At 44.3% G+C, this 24,777-nt stretch overlaps 1 protein-coding gene across 3 annotated transcripts in view; it reads left to right on the top strand.

The window, feature by feature from the left end:
* ryk (receptor like tyrosine kinase) overlaps window positions 1–24,777 on the top strand; it is a 375,194-nt gene that overhangs the window by 275,723 nt on the left and 74,694 nt on the right. For all 3 annotated transcript variants that reach the window (XM_059650938.1, XM_059650939.1, XM_059650937.1), the window contains one exon: window positions 16,532–16,691. In XM_059650938.1, coding sequence (XP_059506921.1) covers window positions 16,532–16,691 — 160 coding nt within the window. The remainder of the gene's footprint in view (window positions 1–16,531; window positions 16,692–24,777) is intronic.

The raw sequence follows: 24,777 nt of genomic DNA, 5'->3' as shown, positions 1-24,777 counted from the left end.
CAATTGATGATAGGCTATAAAAGCTGGTATTGTTAGGGATTCAAAAACGAATATCTGAAATTGTCTGAAAACCCTCAATCATATGTCAGATGGAGGCTTTTACGGAGTATCCCAGGAAGCAAGGGAATTGCCTCTTGAATGTTCAGATTTCTCAGGAGGGTCCCATGGTAATTAGTGTGTCACGACACATTAAGGCATTGTTTGAAGGGTCCTGGCAAAATGTTTTTTTGGAAGTGCAGAACTCGATAATCACTTAATTATCTGAAGTGAGTGCCGATAATAGCAGATTTGCTCATGAATAATAACAAATTGCTTTCTATAAATGCATTTGTCTAGGCAAAAATTGACTGCTGGTCATTGCATAGAAAGTTTCAAGTGAAATACTTAACATTTATAGTACCATGATGGTTGTGACAGAACAATCGTGTTGGTAATCAAGCTCTCCTGCTCTACCATGAGTGTAAAAATTGGTTCATTTCCCAGAATGGCCATGCTTCCCCTTTGTATTATTAGCAAAAAAAAAGCAAAATGTTGGTCGGGTTTCTTTCATGAACTCAAAACATATATTGTTTATTATAAACAAAACTTATTCTTAATGCAAGCTGCAAACTCTGGTTAACATCCAGACAATGATTCAGAATTAAAAATTAATTCTACTCAGAGACACTCACACCGCACGAAAGGACAAGTCTCTGCAGAGATGTTTTTTGAAAATCAGCGAGAAAAGAACAAAAATCCTGTGAACCAAAACAAAGGATAAAATGTGGCTTCTTACATCTGCCAAATTTCCCGTCAACTAAACTGAATTTCTGATAGCTTTAGATTGTTGACCAGGTTAAATGTCCAGTTTTGATTCCTGTCATCTTGGATTCTACTTTGTGGAAATTGGCTTCAGGATTTGCCAGCTAGATGGAATTACTGGTACTCAAACTCTGTTAGGTTTTCAGGAATCATTTGTGAGAAACAGAATGTTAAGAGAGAGGCTACAGCTTCTGAGTGCTGTCTTTACTTTGACTTCGGGGTATGTAGGACAGAGTGGGCCCATCTAAGCTAAGGTAGACAACCATGACTGCAGGGGGTCCTAATCCTCTCAAACCTCGATTCCCCCAGTAATTTAAAGCGAAATGTCTCATCTGTTATCTCCTTGAACACTTTGTGTAGCTTCTACTCCAAAGTTGTTTGAATCCCATGAACTGGCTTACAGCGCACATTAAACTGTCAACTTTCATTCCAAGAAATTGCAATGGATCCCTTCTCGTCCAATAAACATCCAAACAATCTCAAATCTGCTATTTTTTTGTAGATAACCCTTAAACATAAATATGTATTCCCAACACTGTTATTTCATTTTAACAAGTATGAGCTGCTGTGCATGAAGAAAGTTTAAAAATGCTTGTACAAGTTCACTGCCACAACAAAGATACATCCATTTGTTGCTCTAAGATAAGATGAAGTCACCTTTTGAATAGAACATAGAACAGTACAGCACAGAACAGGCCCTTCAGCCCACGATGTTGTGCCGACCATTGATCCTCATGTATGCACCCTCAAATTTCTGTGACCATATGCGTGTCCAGCGTGTCTCTTAAATGACCCCAATGACCTTGCTTCCACAACTGCTGCTGGCAACGCATTCCATGCTCTCACAACTCTCTGTGTAAAGAACCCGCCTCTGACATCCCCTCTATACTTTCCTCCTGTATAGTTCGCTCATGGATTAGATCTTCCAAAATGCATCACCTCACATTTGCCTGGATTGAATTCCATCTGCCATTTCTCCGCCCAACTCTCCAATCTATCTATATTCTGCTGCATTCGCCGACAGTCCCCTTCACTATCTGCTACTCCACCAATCTTAGTATCAACTGCAAACTTGCTAATCACACCATCTATACCTTCCTCCAGATCGTTTATGTATATCACAAACAAAGGTAGTCCCAACAGTGATCGCTGTGGAACACCACTGGTCACAGTTCTCCATTTTGAGAAACTCCCTTCCACTATAACTCTCACTCCTGATGCCCAGCTAGTTCTCTATCCATCTAGCTAACACACCCTGGACCCCATGCGACTTCACTTTCTCTATCAGCCAACCATGGGGAAGCTTATCAAATGCCTTACTGAAGTCCATGTATATGACATCTACAGCCCTTCCCTCATTTATCAACTTTGTCACTTCCTCAAAGAATTCTATCAAGTTGGTAAGACATGATCCTCCCTGCACAAAACCATGCTCCCTATGACTAATAAGCCCATTTTCTTCCAAATGTAAATTGATCCTATCTCTCAGTATCTTCTCCAGTAGCTTCCCTACCACTGACGTCAGGCTCACCAGTCTGTAATTACCTGGCTTATTCTTGCCACCCTTCTTAAACAAGGGGACAACATTAGCAATTCTCCAGCCCTCCGGGACCTCACCCGTGCTCAAGGATGCTGCAAAGATATCTGTTAAGGCCCCAGCTATTTCTTCTGTCACTTCCCTCATTAACCTGGGAAAGATCCCATCTGGACCTGGGGACTTGTCCACCCTAATGCCTTTTAGAATACCCAACATTTCCCCCCTCCTTGTACCGACTTGACCTAGAGCAACCAAACATCTACCCCTAACCTCAACTTCCATCATGTCCCTCTCCTCGGTGAATACCATCGCAAAGTAATCATTAAGAATGTCACTCATTTTCTCTGACTCCTTGCCTAACTTCCCACTTTTGTCCTTCAGTGGGCCAACTTGCTCCTTATGTACGAATAAAGTGCTTTGGAATTTTCCTTAATCCTGTTTGCTAAAGATATTTCATGACCCCTTTTGGCCCTCTTAATTGCTCATTTCAGATTGGTCCTGCTTTCCTGATATTCTTCCAAAGCTTCGTCTGTTTTCAGTTGCCTAGGCCTTATGTCTGCTTCCTTTTCCTCTTTGCTAGTCTCACAATTTCACCTGTCATCCATGGTTCCCTAATCTTGCCCCTTATATCGCTCATTTTCACTGGGACATTTCTGTCGTGCACTCTAACCAAACTCTCTTTAAAAGCCTCCCCCATATCAAATGTGGATTTGCCCTCAAAGAGCTGCTCCTAATCCACATTCTCCAGCTCCTGCCGAATTTTGCTATAGTTGCCCTATTCCCAAATTAGCACTCTTCCTTTAGGATCACTCTCGTCTTTGTCTATCAGTATTCTAAAACTTACAGAATTGTGATCACTATTCCCAAAGTAATCCCCTACTGAAACTTCAACCACCTGGCTGGGCTCATTGCCCAACACCAGGTCCAGTATGGCCCCTTCCCAAGTTGGACTATTTACATACTGCTCTGTAAAACCCTCCTGGATGCTCCTTACAAATTTGCTCCGTCTAAACCCCTAACACTAAGTGAATCCTAGTCAATATTAGGAAAATTAAAATTTCCCATCACCACCACGCTGTTGCTCCTACACCTTTCCATAATCTGTCTACATATTTGTACCTCTATCTCACGCTCACTGTTGGGAGGCCTAAAGTACAGCCCCAACATTGTTACCGCACCCTTCCTATTTCTGTTCTCTGCCCGTATTGCCTGTCAGCATTTATAAAGATGTTAAAGCACAAAACAGGAACTTCAGTGAAATAAGTTTAAACAAAAATGGTCAACGAATCAAGAGGGCTAAATTACAGATATGACCAAAAACCTGATCAAAGGAGATAAATGTTGAAAGGGAGACTCTCAGTGGAAGGATGTCAAGAATGAGATGATTTCATAGTGAACCTCAGAGTAAGAATAAAGCCAGTTAAAGTTCCACCACTAATGGTTCTGTTAAAGGGAAAGAAGAGTTTCAAATCACAGGCCTGCACTAGCCTGCACATCTTTGGACTGTGGGAGGAAACCGGAGCACCCGGATGAAACCCAAGCAGACACGGGGAGAATGTGCAAACTCCGCACAGACAATTGCCCGAGGCTGGAATCAAACCCGGGTCCCTGGCGCTGTGAGGCTGCAGTGCTAACCACTGTACCACCGTGCCGCCTAAGATATGGAGAGCATAGATTTTGAACAAGTTTACAAATATTAAAGGACGAAGGAAATCATGCAGAAATGGAGTTTGGGATGTGTCTTTATTTTAAAAGTAGATGAATGACAGCTATTGTCATGGATGCGATAAAGGGTTTCAACAGCTGTTGTGAGGCTAGAGCAGACTATGAGACCAAGACAGCAAGAGACAATGCTGCAGACCTGAAAGCAATGAACTTGAAATAAATCTGGAAATCGCATAATTCCCAGTTTCAAAGAAGTTGCAAAACTGGAACATCACCCACAAAAGCAATAAGTACTTCTTTAATGCATCGCAGAAGAGGTACAAAGAATAAGCAACAGATCCAATTACACCAAGAAATATAGATACCACGTTCATTTAGTAAGCAGAACTATTAATTTTACTTGCATGTATAATCAAACTGAATAAAATGCTTCAAATTCATATTCTGTACAGAATAAGTCAAAATGTATACACAGCTATATAACGATCACAATTCTGTAAGTTTTAGAATACTGATAGACAAAGACGAGAGTGATCCTAAAGGAAGATTGCTAACTTGGGAATAGGGCAACTATAGCAAAATTCGGCAGGAGCTGGGGAATGTGGATTAGGAGCAGCTCTTTGAGGGTAAATCCACATTTGATATGGGGGAGGCTTTTAAAGAGAGTTTGGTTAGCGTGCACGACAGAAATGTCCCAGTGAAAATGAGCGATATAAGGGGCAAGATTAGGGAATCATGGATGACAGGTGAAATTGTGAGACTAGCAAAGAGGAAAAGGAAGCAGACATAAGGCCTAGGCAACTGAAAACAGACGAAGCTTTGGAAGAATATCAGGAAAGTAGGACCAATCTGAAATGAGCAATTAAGAGGCCCAAAAGGGGTCATGAAATATCTTTAGCAAACAGGGTTAAGGAAAATTCCGAAGCGTTTTATTCGTACATAAGGAGCAAGTTGGCCCACTGAAGGACAAAGGAAGGAAGGTATGCAAGGAGTCAGAGAAAATGAGTGAGATTCTTAATGATTACTTTGCGACGGTATTCACTGAGGAGAGGGACATGATGGAAGTTGAGGTTAGGGGTAGATGTTTGATTGCTCTATGTTTCCTCAAGATATTCAACTGATGAACAAGTTAATGCTATTTGATTTTATTACTACACTTTAAGGCATGTCAGCACACTGTGAGACTATATTCTTGAAAGTTTTAGCAAAGATTTATAGCTTGGGTTGTGGGTGAGGTTGTTGACTTGCTCGCCGAGCTGGCTTGTTTTCATTCAGATGTTTCATCACCATTCTAGATAATGTCATTAGTGAGGCCTCCAATGAAGCAATGTTGTTCTATTCTGCTTGGAATTTGTGCCCAGGTCTGATTTGTAGTCGGACTCTCCATTGAGTATTATTTCTTACAGCCAAAAGTGTAGCTGGAGAATGTATGTTCCCAAACTACAAATACCCAACCTGTCGGTGAACAGGTTGATAATTGCCAAGCAATTGGTCTTCCCTCAATTTGTCAAGTGTACAATGTGGATTTTCACATGGTCCAGTGGGCTGCATCCACTTGCCCATCCTAACCCTTCTTGTTGGTACTGACGTCGTTGGCGATGTTGTGTTACATCTTATCCATTCCACCACCATCATCTGTTTACCACTCTCAGGTAGTCTTATTCTCAGGATTGCCTATTCTATGGTGTATTGCCAGTAGGCTATAACAGATTGCCTTCAAAACCAATACCTGTTCTTCCTTTATCCTGACCCCATCTGCTTCCTTCATAGGTCTTTCACATTCCCACTCATGTTCTGCTCTGTCTGCTGAGTCCTGTATTTGTTGCACTGATACTTTCTTCATCCTCACACAAAAATCTGTATTTCTTTATCTCGCCCCTTATGTCTAATGCTTTTTGGCCAAAGTCTGCCTGTGAATTACCCACATTTTGTGGTGTTTCTACCTTCCTACAGGCTTAATCTTAATCACATCTCCAGTGGTTGGGTCTCATAACAGCCTCTACCAGTTAATTATTTCCTCATGCCTTACCAGAGCTCTGCTAGAGGTAATATGCCTTCTCCTCCATGATATCATGTACTATGCCAAAAGCATAATCTCTATCAGTATGCACACAATTTTGTCTTTCATTAAGTTAAAGGTGTGCATCAAGGTAATTAAATCCACATCTGGCAAGTAATCTACACTTTATGCATGCCCCTTCTGCAGCTATTAATGCATTCCTTGTTCAAGGGCTTCCATCAGCATACTATTTCTTGACTAGTCCTTCAGGGACCTGTCTTACCATATCCCCCCAGTTGGTGCCCCTCTACAAGTTCAGTGCTCTCATGGGTTAGTTCTTCTCTTAGTGCCGTTGCATGTTTCGCATCACATGTACAAACACATCTTGGGGTAGTAATATATCTTCCTGAGCTGCCGTCCAGCTTCCCTGATTAAGCACCTGTATAATAATGTGTTTTCTGTATACCACTACTTCACTATTCTGTGAGTGTTGCTGACAAGCCTTTCTAGCCCATGCAGCAGAATCAATGGTTGCTCCCACTGTGGACAATTATATGATTCTACGCCATCAGCTACATTTGGTCTCTGTGTTCCTTAGCCAGGGTAGCCCAATGGTGCCTTCCTTCGTCATCAACATACAGGTAATGGACTCTCTCATCCTGGGAAGGTCCAGTGCAGGTACTTATGGCTATAAACTGGGAGAGGGGAGTGTACAGCACGACCTGGGCATCTTTGTGCACCAGTCACTGAAGGTAAGCGTGCAGGTGCAGCAGGCAGTAACGAAGGAAAGTGGTGTGTTGGCCTTCATTGCAACAGGTTGTGAGTACAGGAGTAGGGAAGTGCTCTTGTAGTTGTACAGAGCTTTGGTGAGAGCACACCTGGAATATTGTGTGCAATTTTGATATCTTTTTCTGAAGAAGGATGATCTTGCTCTTGAAGGAGTGCAGTGAAGGTTTACCGGGCTGATTCCGGGGATCACGGGTCTCACATATAAGGAGAGGTTGACTAGGTTGGAATTGTTTTCGCTAGAGCTCAGGTGAATGAGGGGGGTTCTCACAGAGACTTATAAAATTCTAACAGGACTGGACAGGGTAGAAGTGGGGAGGATGTTCCTGATGGTGGGTGGGTTCAGAACAAGGGTCACAGTCTGAGGATTCAGGGTAGACAATTTAGGGCGGAAATGAGGAGACATTTCCTAACCCAAAGAGTTGTGAGCCTGTGGAATTAATGACCACAAGAAGAAGTTGATGCCAAAATGTTGAGTGTATTCAGGAGTTGACTAGATATAAGACTTGGGGCAAATGGAATCAAAGGTTTTGGGGAGAAAGCAGGATTGCGCTATTGAGTTGGATGATCAGTCATGATCATGAAGAATGGCAAAGCAGGTTCGAAGGACCAAATGGGCCACCTCCAGTTCCTATCTTCTATATTTGTGTTTCACAAGGATTCTTTCTTTTGGTATAAGCCTCTCCCTGTTCTCACCCCAGCCTATTATTTTTGTTCTCTAGCCCACACGTGAATTTCCACAATGGCTGAGTAACTCATTAGCTTCCAGACTCCCTTCACAAAGATGAGTCAAGGCATTTCCTCTTTCTGGGTCTCGGGCATCTACCACTGACCCTGTGAGATTTCATACCCAGGTAGGAGATTTGAGATGTCCTCACTTGGGCCATTTTTATGCTAATCTTAAATCAACCCTGGACTAAACCTTCCAGCTGGGTTAATCAGACCCTGACATATTCCTTTATTTCCATTTGAGTGGCAGGCTGAGTGGGGTTCTGCAGGATTCAGTGCAGCATCTCAGCTGTTCACCATATACATTAATGATTTGGATGAAGGAATCGAATGCCATATCTCCACATTTGCGGACGACATTAAGCTGGGTAGCAGTTGGGCTGTGAGGAAGATGCTAAGAGGCTGCAGGGTGACTTGGAAGGACTGGCTGGGTGGGCAACTACTTGGCAAATGCAATATAATGTGGATAAATGTGAGGTTATCCACGTTAGTCACAAAAACAGGAAGGCAGACTAATATATGAATGGTGGCAGTTTAGGAAAAGATGAGATGCAACGAGACCTGGATGTCATGGTGGAACAGTCACTGATGGTTGGCATGCAGGTACAGTAGGCAGCAAAGAAAGCTAATGGCATGCTCTCTAGCCTGAGGAAGGACATTCTTGCTATTGAGGGAGTCCAGTGAAGACTCACCAGGTTGATTCCCATAATGGCAGGACTGACATATGAAGAAAGACTGGGTCAACTGGGCTTGTGTCGGCTGGAATTTAGAAGAATGAGGCGGATCTCATAGAAACATAAGATCCTGATAGGACTGAGCAGGCTAGATTCAGAAAGAATGTTCTCAATGTTGGGGAAGTCCAGAACTAGATCCCTAGTTCTAACTTCTATCTACATACCTTACAAGTGTTAAGCCATTAAGGACTAAGATGAGAAAGAATTTTATCACTCAGAGTTGTGAGCCTGTGAAATACTCTCCCTCAGGAAGCTGTTGGGGCCATTCATTAGATATATTCAAAAGGGAGCTGAATGTGGCCTTTGTGGTTAAAGGGTTCAAAGGGTATGGGCATGGGAAGGCATGGGATAGTGAGCTTGCATGATCAGCCATGATTGTATTGAATGGTGACGCAGGCTCCAAGGGTCAATTGACCCACTCCTGCAGCTATTTTCTAGGTTTCTATGTTGAAGCCAACATACTAATTCAGGAAATTCTCTGTTCAGATAAGTCTTCACTGCAATTTTCTCACCATCATCTGGTGAAAGTAGCTGGGTGACTGTTGAACCTTGTGGCAGATGGGTCTACGTGTACTGGTTCTCCCCTACTTTAAAAGAAAACCAATCCTGGGATTCTGGAACCGTGAGTATGGATCAGAATCTGTTAGCACTGTCCAGATGGTAACCATCTGTTGTTCTGGGATCAGGTCAATAAATAGAATAGTGGGGTTAGTGCAGTCGGGTGCTTCTTTTTGGATCATCTCATTCTAAGTTGTTTAATCTATAGTGAACCAATAGGGCATGTCCAGTTTCTGATCTGTCTCAAAAGGGCATGTTAGTTAAGGAACAGAAACAGAAACTGCTGGCACTACTTAGCAGATCTGGCACCATCTGTGGAGAGAAAGCAGAGTTAATGTTTCTAGTCCAGTGTAGCCCTGCACTTGAGTACGCATGACCATAAAACCTAATTCCATTCTAATTCCAATTCTTCCCACAGACGATGCCAGACCTGCTGAGTTTCACCGGCAACTTCTGTTTCTGTTTCAAATCTCTAGCATTTGCACTTCTTGATTTGAGTTAGCCAAGAACCTTACTTTCTTCCATTACTCCTTGCACCAACATTTCCAATACTATTTCCCCTACTGGTTCCAGTGCCTCCCTACATATAAGGTATTGTCTTTCTGATCCTTGGATGGCTTCCCTACCCCGAGAGGGGCAATGTTATTTCTCCTGAAATCCAACCATGCCATTGGTACTTTTCCCATTATCATTCCCCATTTCCCTATATGTCCTCGTCCTCTGACAATATCTGTTGTCGGTCTGTGCTGGATCTGATCTCTGCTTGATGTGTTGGCTTTCTAAGATTACAGTCTCTTCCTTAGGGTTGATTAGTGACCCTAATTCCATCAGGAGATCCATTGTGTCTCTTCTACATTCTTCCCAATTCATAATTGGATGAGGACTATCATCCTACCAACTTTTAACTCTAACATTTTCTGGTCGTGTTAGTCCTGACCATCAGGGGCCACTCTTCCCTGCTTCTGGTTTAACAGATCCTTCAGTTTCAGCTGGATTTACTTGTGTCATTCCCATCTCTTTGTCGGTTAATCCTTTGTTGCCTATATAAACAGCCAAGTTGAAAGCAATGAGCTGTGTCGAGAAACTTGCTACAAGGTGATGGCAGAAACCATGCAGCAACCTGGCAATGTTGATTGCGGATAATGAGAGAGTTGGAACACCATGATGACTGTTGGGAAGATCTCCACCAGCACCCTCTACCCCAGTCTGTGTTCTCTGAAATATAACTCTCAAAGTATTGTTAAATAATTACCCGATTCCACTTGGAAGAGGTTGTGGATTTGGAAGGAACTCCCTATGGATCTTTTGTGAATTTCTGCACTGCGTCTTGTACGTAGTGCGCACTGCTGCTATTGAGTGTCAGTGTGGAGGGAGTGGATACTTGTAGGCATGGTGACAATCAAGCGGATCCTTTGTCCTTGATGGTATCAACCTTTCTTGATTGTTTCTTGAATTTCTTGAATGCATCCATTCAGGCAGGTGGGGTGTATTCTATCACACTCCTAATTTGCGCCTTGTAGGTAGTGGACAGGCTTTGGGGAGTCAGGAGATGAGTTACTGCAGTACTCGTAGTCTCTGACCTACCGTTGCAGCCACAGCATCTGTGCAGTGAGTCCACATGAATTTCTGTCCATCTTGATTGATAACTTTTAACCTTCCTTAATCCTCGGTATCTGTATTTTAGCTAATAAAGATCATTGTTTACTTACCTTTCAATAAAAATTATTTATTGAATCTTATTTAAAGTGTTTTAATTGTTTAAGTTGAAACACTTATTAAAAGGGAACTACATCCAAGCTTAGATAAATTCTTAATTAATGGACCACTCTGAGAAGATCCCTGGTTTGATTGAGGCTGTGACACACGCAGCTATCACATCAGCTGGTATTCACAAATAAATTCAAACAAGAAATCAGAAAAAACTTTACCCAGAGATTGGACAGTTTGCAGAACTCGTTACCACATGGAGCAGCCAAAGCAAATAGGAATAATGTATTTGAAGAGACATCACCTGAAGACAGCCTGAGCAGCATGGTGACTCTGTCATTACTACTGCAGTGCCCCAGTACCAGGGCTCTTGGTTTGGCTCCATCCTTGGGCGACTGTCTGTGTGGAGTTTGCATATTGAGTGCATTTCCACCAGATCTCTGATTTTCTCCCATTGTTTAAAGATGTGCAGGCTAGGTGGATTGGCCATTCTAACTTGCCTGTAGTGTCAAGGGATGTACAGGCTAAGTGGGTTAGCCATGGGAAATGTGGGGTTACAGGGACAGGATAAGGTTTGGGTCTGGGTGGGATGCTTTTCAGAAGGCCTATGTGGACTCAATGGGCTGACTGGCCTGCTTCCATGCTGTAGTGATTCAATAGTTCTATGATTCTGTGGTAGGATTAAGAGGCTAGGCTGAGATGGTGGAGCTCGTGTGGAGCACCAAAGCAGTTTCCAAGTCACAAATGACACGCTGCATACCTGTGGCAAAGGTAAAACTTCCCCTTCTCAACGTGTGTGCACCTCTACTGCCGCTCCACTGTTATTTGGCTCGGTGAGTCTGATTGAATTCTTTTTGAAGTTTTTGAGAAAATTTGTAGCTCAGGTTGTGGTTGAGGTTGCTGACTTGCTTGCTGAGCTAGTATATTTGATTGCAGATGTTTTGTCACCATGCTAGGTAGGATTGCCAGTGCACCTCCGCTGAAGCGTTGGTGTTCTGTCCCAATTGTTGTTTACGTGCTTCGGTTGCACAATTCCAGGTTGCTGCGGTGTGTTGTGGCTCGTTTGAATAATGTCTTGATGCAGCTGTGTAAGTGGATGCTGCAGTGATTGCTGGAGTAATTAAGTATCTGGTCCCAATGGGTGGTCTTTCTGTATGCGCTGGTGTAGAGTACCCCATTATTCTTACATTTCTACCATTATGTCTAGGAAGAGTAGTCAGTTATTGTTCTCTTCTTTTGTGAATTTTATTCCAGTGACGTTGTCGGTGGGTTTCTTCTAGTCTTGTGTGTTTGGTAATCACAAAGGTGTCATCTACATAACAGACCCAAAGTTTCAGAAATAATGGGAACTGCAGACCCAAAGTTTGAATGGTATAGTGGAGAGCACTGTCCATTTCTTATCTTTGCATTACAGCTTCTGCAACAGTCCTGATATTGGGGATCCCACTGGTATTCCATTAGATTTGTTCGAATATATAGTCATTGAAGGTGAAGTAGATTGTGAGACACAGATCCAACAACTTCAGAGTGCTATCCTTGTTGATGCTGTTGGTGCCTGCCTTCCTGATTCATCCACCAACGTAGTATTTGTTTCTTTGGCTAGGTTGATGTGTATGGAAGTAAATAGTGCTGTTACATTAAAGGATATCATTATCTGATCCTCTAGATAGAAAGGCCACCCATAAGGAGATGCATCAGGACACTATTCACAACACACTGCAGGGCAGAACAGAAGCACTTACACGGAGTTTTTAAAAAGAATGAATACACAAAAAGCACAATCCGCTGTTACCTCCACAATAGACCACAACAAGAAGACAGAACATGGCCAGACACACTAGTCACCCTCCCGTATAGCAGTGGCGTATCAGAGATTACCACAAAACTGCGCAGGCCCCATAGATATCAAGGTAGCCCAGAAACCGACAACCATCCTGTGACAGCTACTTACGAGCATGAAGGATCCCATTCGCGCAAACTATAAAAGTAACATAATATAGAAAATACCACACCAGGACTGTGAGAAACATAACAGAGGCCAAACTGAAAGGTAACTGAAAATAAGGATACAAGACCTGATATTGGGGATTGAGCCAGAGGACATGGGTGAATTCCTTAATTAATACTTTGCATCAGCATTCACAAAGGAGAAAGATATGGTTGATGTTGCATCTCAGGAGGGGTATATTGATATTCTGGAGTATGTCAATATGAAAAAAGGAGATGTAGGGTGTTTCTTAAATCATTAGAGTCGACAAGTTCCCCGGACCTGATGGTATCTACCCTAGATGCAGAGGGGAGGTGGGTGAGGCAATTACTGGAGGCTTGTACAAAATCTTCGTACCTTCTTTTGACATATGAGAGGTCCTGAAGACTGCAGAATAGTCAGTATTGTTCGTATGTTTAAGATGGGAAAGGGGTAATCCAGGAAATTATCGGCCAGGAGTCTTGCGTCAGTAGTAGGGAAATTATTGGAGAAGAATCTTAGGAATAGAATTTATTCTCGTTTTCAAAAATATAAATTTACTAGCAATAGGCAGCATGGCTTCATGTGGGCAAGATTGTGTCTCTCAAACTTGAGTAAGTTTTTTGAGGAAGTGGCAAAGATGATAGATGAGGGCAGAGCAATAGATGTTGTCCTGATGGACTTTAGCAAGGCCTTTGACAGAACTGGCGCAAAAGGTGAAGTTATATTGGATCTATTGTAAGATGGTAAGTTGTATACAGAACTGGCTAAATCAGAAGACAGGGTAGAGGTGGAAGAGTATCTTTCTGACTGGAGATTTATGACCAGTGGTTTTCGTCACATATCAGTGCTGGGGCCCCTGTAGTTTGTAATATGATCAAGAGGAGAATGTAGGTGACCTGATTAGTAAGTTTGCAGACGACAGCAATGACTGGTCGAGCTGTGGATAATAAGGAGGATTGCTAAATTCAGCAGGACATAGATAGGCTGGAGACTTAGGTAGAAAAATGGCAGATGGAATTTAATCTGAACAAATGTGAGGTGTTGCATTTTGGAAGATCTAATGCATGAGGGAAGTGTACAGTAAATAACAGAACCCCTTCGTAGCATCAACATGTAGAGATTGAGGTGTACAGGCCCACAGTTCCCCGAAAGTGGCGACACAATTGGATAAAGTGGCCAAGAAGGCATATGGCCTGCTTGCCTTCATTGGTCAGGACACAGAATATTTAAAAAATGGCAAATTGTGTTGCAGCAGTATAGAACTTCAGATCAGCCATATTTGGAATATTGTGTAGAGTTCTGTTCACCACACTACCAGTTGTAGAGGCTTCGGCAATGATACCAAACCCATTTACCAGAATGTTGTCTGGTCTGGAGGGCATTAGTCATGAGGACACCTTGGACAAATGTAGTTTGTTTTCACTTGAATGTGGAAGGATGACGAGTGACCTGATAGAAGTTTACAAAATTATGAGAGGAATAGATAGTCAGAGTCTTTTTCTTACAGTAGAAATGTCAGTTACCCGGGGATATAGGTTTAAAGTAAAAAGGGGAAATTTAAAGGAGATGTAAGATGCAAGTTTTTTTACAGCGTGGATCGTAGGTGCCTCAAATGTGCTGCCAGACGAGGTGGTGAAGGTAAATCCAAAAGCAACATTTAAGAAGTATCTTAATGGAAATTTGAATAGGCAACAAATAAATGGATATGGACTACATAGAGGCAGAAGTTTTGAAAGGCATCATGTGTCAGTGCAGATTTGGTGGGCAAAGGGCATATTCTTTGGCCTACCAGTCTGAGTCTAAAACAAGTTTGTTTGCAGCCTTTACGGTCATATTTGATGCCATTGATGCCATCACTAAGATCACCTATTTCCAACACTAGAGCATCACCTGGCTTCATCTGATCCTCCGTTCTTCTGTTGAAACCATCATCCATGACTTTGTTGTCTCTAAACCTGAAGATTCCAGTGCTCCACTGATTGCCTTTGACCTTGTACCCTCTTTTACCTTGAGGTTATCTTAAATTCTGCATGTAAAATAACTCCCCCAAAATACTCTTTTCCTGTCTATTTATCACTGACCTATACTGGCTCCCAGTTGGGCATTGCATTGTTTTTGAAGTTCTTTTCCTTCTTTTCAGTACCTTCCATGACCTTGCTTATCTCTGTCATTGTAAACTCCTTCATAATGCCATAAGATGTAGGAACTGAAGTAAATCAATTGGCCCTTGGAGCCTATTCCACCACCCAGTTAGATTATGGCTGATTTGGTTGTTACCTTAACTCCACATTCTCACCTGTGCAATAATACTATTGGCTCACTTGTTAATCAAGAATCTATCTACCTCTGTCTTTAAAATATTTAATGGCCTGCCTTTCCTGCCTCTAAAAGAGAGTTACAAAGACTTGCCATCTCAGAGAAAAGGTTTCTCCTCACTTCTGTCATAAATAAGCATGGATAAGCATATGGACGTACATGGAATAGTGTAGGTTAGATGGGCTTCAGATTGGTATGACAGGTCGGCACAACATCAAGGGCCAAAGGGCCTGTACTGTGCTGTAATGTTCTATGTTCTATGTTAAATGGAGGGCTCCTTCAAATGTGTCCCCTAGCTGTAGTCTTTCTCACAAGAGAAAACATCCTTTCGGTATCCACTCTGTCACTTCCTCTTAAGATCATAGAACATAGAACATAGAACATAGAACAGTACAGCACAGAACAGGCCCTTCAGCCCACAATGTTGTGCCGACCATTGATCCTCATGGATGCACCCTCAAATTTCTGTGACCATATGCATGTCCAGCAGTCTCTTAAATGACCCCAATGACCTTGCTTCCACAACTGCTGCTGGCAACGCATTCCATGCTCTCACAACTCTCTGCGTAAAGAACCTGCCTCTGACATCCCCTCTATACTTTCCACCAACCAGCTTAAAACTATGACCCCTCGTGCTAGCCATTTCTGCCCTGGGAAATAGTCTCTGGCTATCGACTCTATCTATGCCTCTCATTATCTTGTATACCTCAATTAGGTCCCCTCTCCTCCTCCTTTTCTCCAATGAAAAGAGACCGAGCTCAGTCAACCTCTCTTCATAAGATAAGCCCTCCAGTCCAGGCAGCATCCTGGTAAACCTCCTCTGAACCCTCTCCAAAGCATCCACATCTTTCCTATAATAGGGCGCCCAGAACTGGACGCAGTATTCCAAGTAATCTTTGGAAGATCTTTGTAAGAGGATCTCCAAAAGGGGGTCACTTATCTAAACTCCAGTGGATACAGGTCCAGCCTTTCTGACCTTGTCTCAAAGATATTTCCCCCCATCCCAGATATTGATCAGCCGAGTGAACTTTTAATCATGCCGCTGTTGGTACCTATTCCCGAAGATCTGAAAGGCCCACCCTACTCTTCCCAGTCTGTCTGTTTGATTTCTTTCTTTGATGCGCTACTTACCCCACACCTTTGATCAAGCTTTGATCAAAGGTGATATCTCCTTGTGTGACTGTCAACATTTGTTTCATAATGCTCCTGTGAGTTTCAATGAGATATTTTACGCACCATATAGAAATATGTAGCTTGCTGTGAAATGTGTTTTCTCCTTCCCACTCTTTATGATAAAGGAAGCCTAAAAAAAATGCCATATTTCACATGAGCCAATGTAACACTTCACTTGGAGCCTTGTGGGGGGTGATGGGGGAGTCTTTTGCCACTGACAAACCATAAAGCACATATTTGGAAACACAGCTGGTATAAATTATTGGTCTTTGGCATCCAAAGTGTTCTGCCAGAAATAAAATATATTTTGTATAGTTCAAAACTATCTACACAGTGGATTAGGGCTTGTTTCAGTGCCAGCATTCGAATGTTCAATTTCCACTGGAAAGAACTATGTACACACACTCCTCACAGCTTCAGATTTCTAATTTCTGTCCTGTATTCAGTTTCAGAAATCTGATGATATGCCATACTTTACTACTTCTAACTTAACAATTCATATGCTTGTATGTTTAAACGTTCAAGTTAATAATCCACTTCTCTACTATTTATTCCAGAATTGACGATAGTCTTCAGGTAAAGATTACAGACAATGCTCTCTCCAGAGACCTTTTCCCTATGGACTATCACTGCTTGGGAGACAATGAGAATAGACCTGTTCGGTGGATGGCACTTGAAAGCCTTGTCAACAATGAGTTTTCAAGTGCAAGTGATGTGGTGAGCAATTTCTTCACCATCAGCTAAACAAACTGAAATTTCCTAATAATTGAGAATTTCGTAGTTAGTATAATGTTCAGAGCTCATTTTCTGCTTCGGAAGGTAAATTCACTGCCCAGTACAATATTGACCCATATAGAATACAAAAGCTTACATTCCTGGTCTATGAAGTATTTCTGACAGTATAGTTAGCCTGCTTGAGTGAAAAATGCCTCTTCACATTACTGAATATTTTGCTGAGAATTACAAATGTAGTGATAGAATAATCGAATGACCGAAGTTTAACCTCAGTTCTCAAAGGTGTGAAAATGACAGATGAGGAAGAAATGGCTGAATCAAATATTATGGTACAACTTCATTGGATCCCCAAAATTGGCTTGCAATAAGTAGAGAGTAGTAGTTGAGGGGTGTTTTTGTGATTGGTGACCAGTGCCTTTTGTAGTTTATATAAAACCGATTTAGACTTGTAAATAGAAGGGTTGATCAGTAACTTTGCAGGTGGCACAAAATTTTGTGGCGTGGTAGGGAGAAGGTTAGCTCTGGATTACAGAGGAGTAAAGCTGGGCTGGTTAGATGAGCTGATTAGTGGCAAGTGGAATTCAATCCGAATAAATGTTTAAATTGTATTAACTGTTGGTTAGACCACAGCGCGAGTATTGGGTACAATTCTGGAATCTACATTATGGGAGGGATGTGATTGCAATGGAGATGGTGAGGAGGAGATTTACCATGATGTTACCTGCACTTGAGAGTTTAAATTATGAAAAGAGATTGGATAGACTGGATTGTTCTTGCAGCAGATGAGACTGAGGGTGGGAGGATATGATTGAGATGTACAGAATTATGAGAGGCATTGATAGGATAGGTTGGAAGAAATGTTTGCCCTGGGTGGAGGCATCAGTGATCAGGGGACATGAATTGAAGGTAAAGGACATAATGTGTGGAGGAGATGTAAGGGGAAATGTTTTTACTCAGGGTGATAGGAATCTGGAACTCAGTTCCTGTAATGGTGGTCGAGAAACCCTCATAACGTTTAAGCAGTATTTAGATGTGTACTTGCGATGTGAAGGCATGCAAGGTAATGGTCTAAGTGCTGGAAAATCGGATTAAAATAGTTAGGTCCTTGCTTTTGACCACCGTAGACTAGATAGACCAAAGGGCCTTTTTCTGTACTGTTGACCTTTATGACTCTATTTGTGAAATAAAATTTATAACTTAGTGCTGTGACTGCCTTCGCAGTTGTTGCTCTTCCACTCTTTTCCGTATTCACTGCCCTTGCTGACACTTTCATGCTCAGTGAATCTCCACCTTGCCTGCCCCCACATGCCTGCCAGTCCTCCATCACACTTGTGCTTACCACCTTTACCCATATCCTCACACTGAGTGGACTCTCCCACCCCATCACTCTCACTAGTCCTCATAAGACCCTCACGCTCATCAGACTCTCCCGATACCCTCACAATAACAACCTCCCCATATGCTCATGGGAAAGTAATGGCCTAGTGTTTTATCATTAGAATATTAATCCAGAGACCCAGTAATATATTCTGTGTTCAAATCCCATCATGGCAGGTCGTGGAACTTGAATTCAATAAAAATGAGGAATTAACAGTCTAATGGTGACTGTGAAACCTACTGCTGATTATCAGAAAAGTGCATCTGATTCACTAATGCCCTTTAGGAAAGGAAGGGAAGGATATCTGCTCTGATACTTTAGCCCTAGTTGCAGGAAGGCTTTAGATAGGCAGCAAGTGGTAAGCCCACAAAGCCAGTAGAAAATTAGATTTTCAAGGCAGGCTTAACATTTTTAATATAAAAATGAGAGGCTATGTAATCCATGTTATTACATGATTTTTTGATGGCCGATTTATTTTTGTTCTCATTTAGGATGTTGAATTTTAACAACACATTCAAAGAGTTAAACATGGACTAGCTGAATATAAGTGCAAGTCATTGTTTATAACCACAACATCCACTCTGTTTAAAACTGCCTTGATCTTATGTTCCATCCCCTCTGCCATGATGTGGAGGTGCCGGTGTGAGACTGGGGTGGACAAGTCAGAAATCACACTACACCAGGTTATAGTCCAACAGGTTTATTTGAAAAGCTTTCGGAACCTTAGTCCTCCTTCAGGTGTTAGTGAGAGACGTAGTATCAGACTACTGATGTGTAAAAGATGAACATTCACGCCAAAGATGTGGATGTACTAAACAAACCTAAGATGCTGTCAAGTCTTTTATCAGTTAGAAGTTTTTAATTGATTGATACGTATATGGAAATCCCCAAATTCCTTTCAGATCAAGGTGCTGAGAGAACTAAAAGTTTTATTAGTGTAAAGAAGTAGTGACATTTTGGGTCAGACTATGAATATTAAGTCTGAGACCTTGTTTCAAAATCGTGTCTTAGTTTTGAGTCAGTCTGGTTTAATTTCTAAAGTGGGAATTTACAAAACGTCATGTTGATTGATTGTCTATAAATAGTGTGCTTTTTGAACAAAATGAAATGTATCTGCAAATACAGATGCACCCACAGGTGCATGCCAGTGTATGTGACGGGGTGGGGTGGGGGATAACGAGAGAGTGTGGGGTGGGGAAGGAGTGAGTGGGTGTGTGTGTCTATGTGTGAGAGTGGTGGGGGAGAGAGAATGTGTGTATGGGGTGAGGAATTGTGAGAGAGAGTGCGCGGTGAAGGGGGAAAGAGTGTGTGTGTGTGTGTGTGGTGAAAGGAGAGAGCGGGTGTGAGAGTGTGGTGAAGGGAGAGAGAGAGTGTGTGTGTGGGGTGAAGGAGGTGTGTGTGTGTGGGGTGAAGGAGGTGTGTGTGTGTGTGTGTGTGTGTGTATGTGTGTGTGGGGTGAAGGAGGAGAGTGTCTGTGTGTGTGTGGTGAAGGAGGAGTGTGTGTGTGTGTGTGTGTGTGTGTGGTGAAGGGGGTGGGAGTGCGTGTGTATGTGGTGAAAGGTGAGTGTGTGTGGTGAAGGGGCAGAGTGTGTTTGTGTGTGGTGTGTGTGGTGAAGGGGCAGAGTCTGTGTGTGGTGAAGGTGGAGAGTGTGTGTCTGTGTGGTGAAGGTGGAAAGAGAGAGTGTGTGTGGGGTGAAGGGGGTGGGAGTGAGTGTGTGTGTGGTGAAGCGGGTGGGAGAGTGTGTGTGTGTGTGTGTGTGTGGTGAAGCGGGTGGGAGAGTATGTGTGTGTGGTGAAGCGGGTGGGAGAGTATGTGTGTTTGGTGAAGCGGGTGGGAGAGTATGTGTGTTTGGTGAGGGGGGAAGAGTTGGTGTGTGGGGTGAAGGGGGAAGAGTGTGTGTGTGTGTGGGTGTGTGGTGAAGGGGGTGGGAGAGTGTGTGTGTTTGAACATAGAACGTAGAACAGCACAGAACGGGCCCTTCAGCCCACAATGTTGTGCCGACCATTGATCCTCATGAATGCACCCTCAAATTTCTGTGACCATATCCATGTCCAGCAGTCTCTTAAATGTCCCCAGTGACCTTGCTTCCACAACTGCTGCTGGCAACACATTCCATGCTCTCGCAACTCTCTGTGTAAAGAACCCACCTCTGACATCCCCTCTATACTTTCCTCCAACCAGCTTAAAACTATGACCCCTCGTGTTAGCCTTTTCTGCCCTGGGAAATAGTCTCTGGCTACCAACTCTATCTATGCCTCTCATTATCTTGTATACTTCAATTAGGTCCCCTCTCCTCATCCTTTTCTCCAATGTAAAGAGACCGAGCTCAGTCAACCTCTCTTCATAAGATAAGCCCTCCAGTCCAGGCAGCATCCTGGTAAACCTCCTCTGAACCCTCTCCAAAGCATCCACATCTTTGCTATAATAGGGGGACCAGAACTGGACTCAGTATTCCAAGTGCGGTCTAACCAAAGTTTTATAGAGCTGCAACAAGATCTCACGACTCTTAAACTCAATTCCCCTGTTAATGAAAGCCAAAACACCATGTGCTTTCTTAACAACCCTGTCCACTTGGGTGGCCATTTTAAGGGATCTATGTATCTGGTCACCAAGATCCCTCTGTTCCTCCACACTGCCAAGAACCCTATCCTTAATCCTGTACTCAGCTTTCAAATTCGACCTCCAAAATGCATCACCTCGCATTTATCCAGGCTGAACTCCATCTGCCACCTCTCAGCCCATCTCTGCATCCTGTCAATTTCCCGCTGCAGCCTACAACAGCCCTCTATACTGTCAACGACACCTCCAACCTTCGCGTGGTCTGCAAACTTGCTGACCCATCCTTCAATCCCCTCATCCAAGTCATTAATAAAAATTAAAAACAGTAGAGGCCCAAGGGCAGAGCCCTGTGGAACACCACTCCCCACTGACTTCCAGGCAGAATATTTTCCTTCTACTCCCCCTCGCTGTCTTCTGTTGGCCAGCCAATTCTGTATCCAGACAGCTAAGTTCCCCTGTATCCCATTCCTCCTGACCTTCTGAATGAGCCTATCATGGGGAACCTTATCAAATGCCTTACTGAAGTCCATATACACCACATCCACAGCTCGACCCTCATCAACGTTTCTAGTCACATCCTCAAAGAACTCGATAAGGTTTATGAGGCATGACCTGCCCCTCACAAAGCCGTGTTGACGTCATTTAATCAAGCCATGCTCTTCCAGATGGTCATAAATCCTATCCCTCAGAATCCTTTCTAACACCTTGCATACGACAGACGTGAGACTTACTGGTCTGTAATTGCCGCGGATTTCCCTATTTCCTTTATTGAAGAGAGGAATTACATTTGCCTCTCTCCAGTCCTCAGGTACGACTCCAGTGGAGAGCGAGGATGCAAAGATCTTCGCAAGTGGCAAAGCAATTGCATTTCTCGTTTCCCAAAGCAGCCGAGGACAAATCTGGTCTGGGCGTGGCGACTTGTCAATCTTAATGTTTGACAAAATTTTCAGCACATCAGCTTCCTCTATCTCTATCCATTCCAGCATGCACACCTGCTCTTCAAAGGTTTCATTCACTACAAAGTTTGTTTCTTTCGTAAAGACAGAAGCAAAAAACTCATTTAGGGCTTCCCCTACCTCCTGAGACTCCACACACAAGTTCCCTATGCTATCCCTAATCTGCCCTACTCTTTCTTTAACCATTCTCTTATTCCTCACATAAGTGTAAAATGCCTTTGTGTTCTCCCTAATCCGTTCTGCCAAGCCTTTCTCGTGCCCCTCCTGGCTCTCCTCAGACCATTTTTGAGCTCTTTCCTCACCTGCCTGTAATCCTCTAGAGCTGAGCTTGACCCTAGCTTCCTCCACCTTATGTAAGCTACCTTCTTCCTTTTGACGAGAAGCTCCACCGCTCTCATCATCCAAGGTTCCTTTATCTTACCCCTTCTTGCCTGTCTCAGAGGGACATATTTATTCATCACTCGCAACAACTGTTCCTTAAACAGTTGTTGCGAGTGATGAATAAATATGCATGTCCAGCAGTTTGGTGAGGGGGGAGAGCGTGTGTGTGTGTGCATGTGCTGAAGGGGGGAGTGTGTGTGTGGGTAGGGGGGAGAGAGAGTGTGTGTTTGTGTGTGTCTTGCTATGTGGTGAAGGGGCAGATTGTGTGTGTGCGCGTGTGTGGTGATGGGGAAGAGAGTGTGTGTGTGCATGTGTGGTGAAGGGGAAGACAGTGTGTGTGTGCGCGTGTGTGGTGAAGGGGGAGAGTGTGTGTGTGCGTGTTTGGTGAAGCGGGAGAGTGTTTGTGTGTGGTGAAGGGGGTGAGTTTGTACGTGTGCTGTGAAGGGGGAGAGAGAGTGTGTGTAGTGAAAGGGTGAGAAAGTGGCTGTGTGTGGTGAAGCGGGAGAGTGTGTGTGTGGTGAAGGGGGAAAGGGTGCGTTTGTGTCTATTGTTAAGGGGGAGAGTGAGTGTGTGTGTGTGGTGAAGGGGGAGTGTGTGTGTGTGTGTGTGTGTGGTGAAGGGGCAGAGTGTGTGAGTGTGTGTGGTGAAGGGGGTGAGTTTGTATGTGTGTTGTGAAGGGGGAGAGAGTGTGTGCAGTGAAAGGGTGAGAAAGTGGCTGTGTGGGGTGAAGGGGGAGAGTGTGTGTGTCATTGTTTGTGTGTGTGTGTGGTGAAGGGGGTGGGAGATTTGTGTGTTTGGTGAGGGGGGAAAGTGTGTGTGTGTGTGTGTGTGTGTGTGCGCTGAAGGGGGGGAGTGTGTGTGTGGGAAGGGGGGAGAGATTGTGTGTGTGTGTGTGTGTGTGTGTATGTGTCTTGCTGTGTGGTGAAGGGGGAGAGTACCTGTGTGGTGAAGGGGGAGAGTGTGCGTGTGTGGTGAAGGGGAAGAGTGTGTGTGTGTGTGTGGTGAAGGGGGAGAGTGTGTGTGTGTGTGTGTGTGTGTGTGTGTGTGTGGTGAAGGGGGTGAGATTGTGTGTGTTTGGTGAAGGGGGAAGAGTGTGTGAGTGTGTGTCACTGTGTGGTGAAGGGGGAGTGTGTGTGTGTGTGGGGGAGTGTGTGTGTCTGTGGTGAAGGGGGAGAGTGTGAGTGTGTGTCACTGGTGACGGGGAGTGTGTGTGTGTGGTGAAGGGGGAGTGTGTGTGTGTGTATGTGTCTGTGGTGAAGGGGGACTGTGTGTGTGTGTGTGTGTGTGTATGTGGTGCAGGGGGACAGGGTGTGTGTGTGTGTTTGGTGAAGGGGGACAGTGTGTGTGTGTGTGTTTGGTGAAGGGGGACAGCGTGTGTGTGTGTGTGGTGAAGGGGGACAGTGTGTGTGTGTGTGGTGAAGGGGGAGAGTGTGTCTGTGTGTGTGTGTGTGTGTGTGTGTGTGTGGTGAAGGGGGTGAGATTGTGTGTGTTTGGTGAAGGGGGAAGAGTGTATGAGTGTGTGTCACTGTCTGGTGAAGGGGGAGTGTGTGTGTGTGTGTGTGGGGGGGAGTGTGTGTGTCTGTGGTGAAGGGGGAGAGTGTGAGAGTGTGTCACTGGTGACGGGGAGTGTGTGTCTGTGGTGAAGGGGGAGTGTGTGTGTGTGTGTGTGTGTGTGTATGTGGTGCAGGGGGACAGGGTGTGTGTGTGTGTTTGGTGAAGGGGGACAGTGTGTGTGTGTGTGGTGAAGGGGGACAGTGTGTGTGTGTGTGGTGAAGGGGGACAGTGTGTGTGTGGTGAAGGGGAGAGTGTGTGTGTGTGGTGAAGGGGGAGAGTGTGTGTGTGTGGTGAAGGGGGAGAGAGTGTGTATGTGTGTGTGTGTGTGTGTGTGTGTGTGTGTGTGTGGTGAAGGGGGAGAGTGTGTGTGTGGTGAAGGGGGAGAGTGTGTGTGTGTGGTGAAGGGGGAGAGTGTGTGTGTGTGGTGAAGGGGGAGAGTGTGTGTGTGTGGTGAAGGGGGAGAGTGTGTGTGTGTGGTGAAGCGGGAGAGTGTGTGTGTGTGTGGTGAAGGGGGTGGGAGAGTGTGTGGTGAGGGGGCAGAGTGTGTGAGTGTGTGTGGTGAAGGGGGTGAGTTTGTATGTGTGTTGTGAAGGGGGAGAGAGTGTGTGCAGTGAAAGGGTGAGAAAGTGGCTGTGTGGGGTGAAGGGGGAGAGTGTGTGTGTCGTTGTTTGTGTGTGTGTGTGGTGAAGGGGGTGGGAGATTTGTGTGTTTGGTGAGGGGGGAAAGTGTGTGTGTGTGTGTGTGCGCGCGCTGAAGGGGGGGAGTGTGTGTGTGGGAAGGGGGGAGAGATTGTGTGTGTATGTGTCTTGCTGTGTGGTGAAGGGGGAGAGTGCGTGTGTGGTGAAGGGGGAGAGTGTGCGTGTGTGGTGAAGGGGAAGAGTGTGTGTGTGTGTGGTGAAGGGGGAGAGTGTGTGTGTGTGTGTGTGTGTGTGTGTGTGTGTGTGTGTGTGTGGTGAAGGGGGTGAGATTGTGTGTGTTTGGTGAAGGGGGAAGAGTGTATGAGTGTGTGTCACTGTGTGGTGAAGGGGGAGTGTGTGTGTGTGTGTGTGTGTGGGGGAGTGTGTGTGTCTGTGGTGAAGGGGGAGAGTGTGAGAGTGTGTCACTGGTGACGGGGAGTGTGTGTGTGTGGTGAAGGGGGAGTGTGTGTGTATGTGTCTGTGGTGAAGGGGGAGTGTGTGTGTGTGTGTGTGTGTGTGTATGTGGTGCAGGGGGACAGGGTGTGTGTGTGTGTTTGGTGAA

Source organism: Stegostoma tigrinum, chromosome 14 (genome assembly GCF_030684315.1).
Source record: "Stegostoma tigrinum isolate sSteTig4 chromosome 14, sSteTig4.hap1, whole genome shotgun sequence".
Taxonomy (NCBI): Eukaryota; Metazoa; Chordata; class Chondrichthyes; order Orectolobiformes; family Stegostomatidae; genus Stegostoma; species Stegostoma tigrinum.
This window is presented reverse-complemented; position numbering and strand designations above follow the sequence as displayed.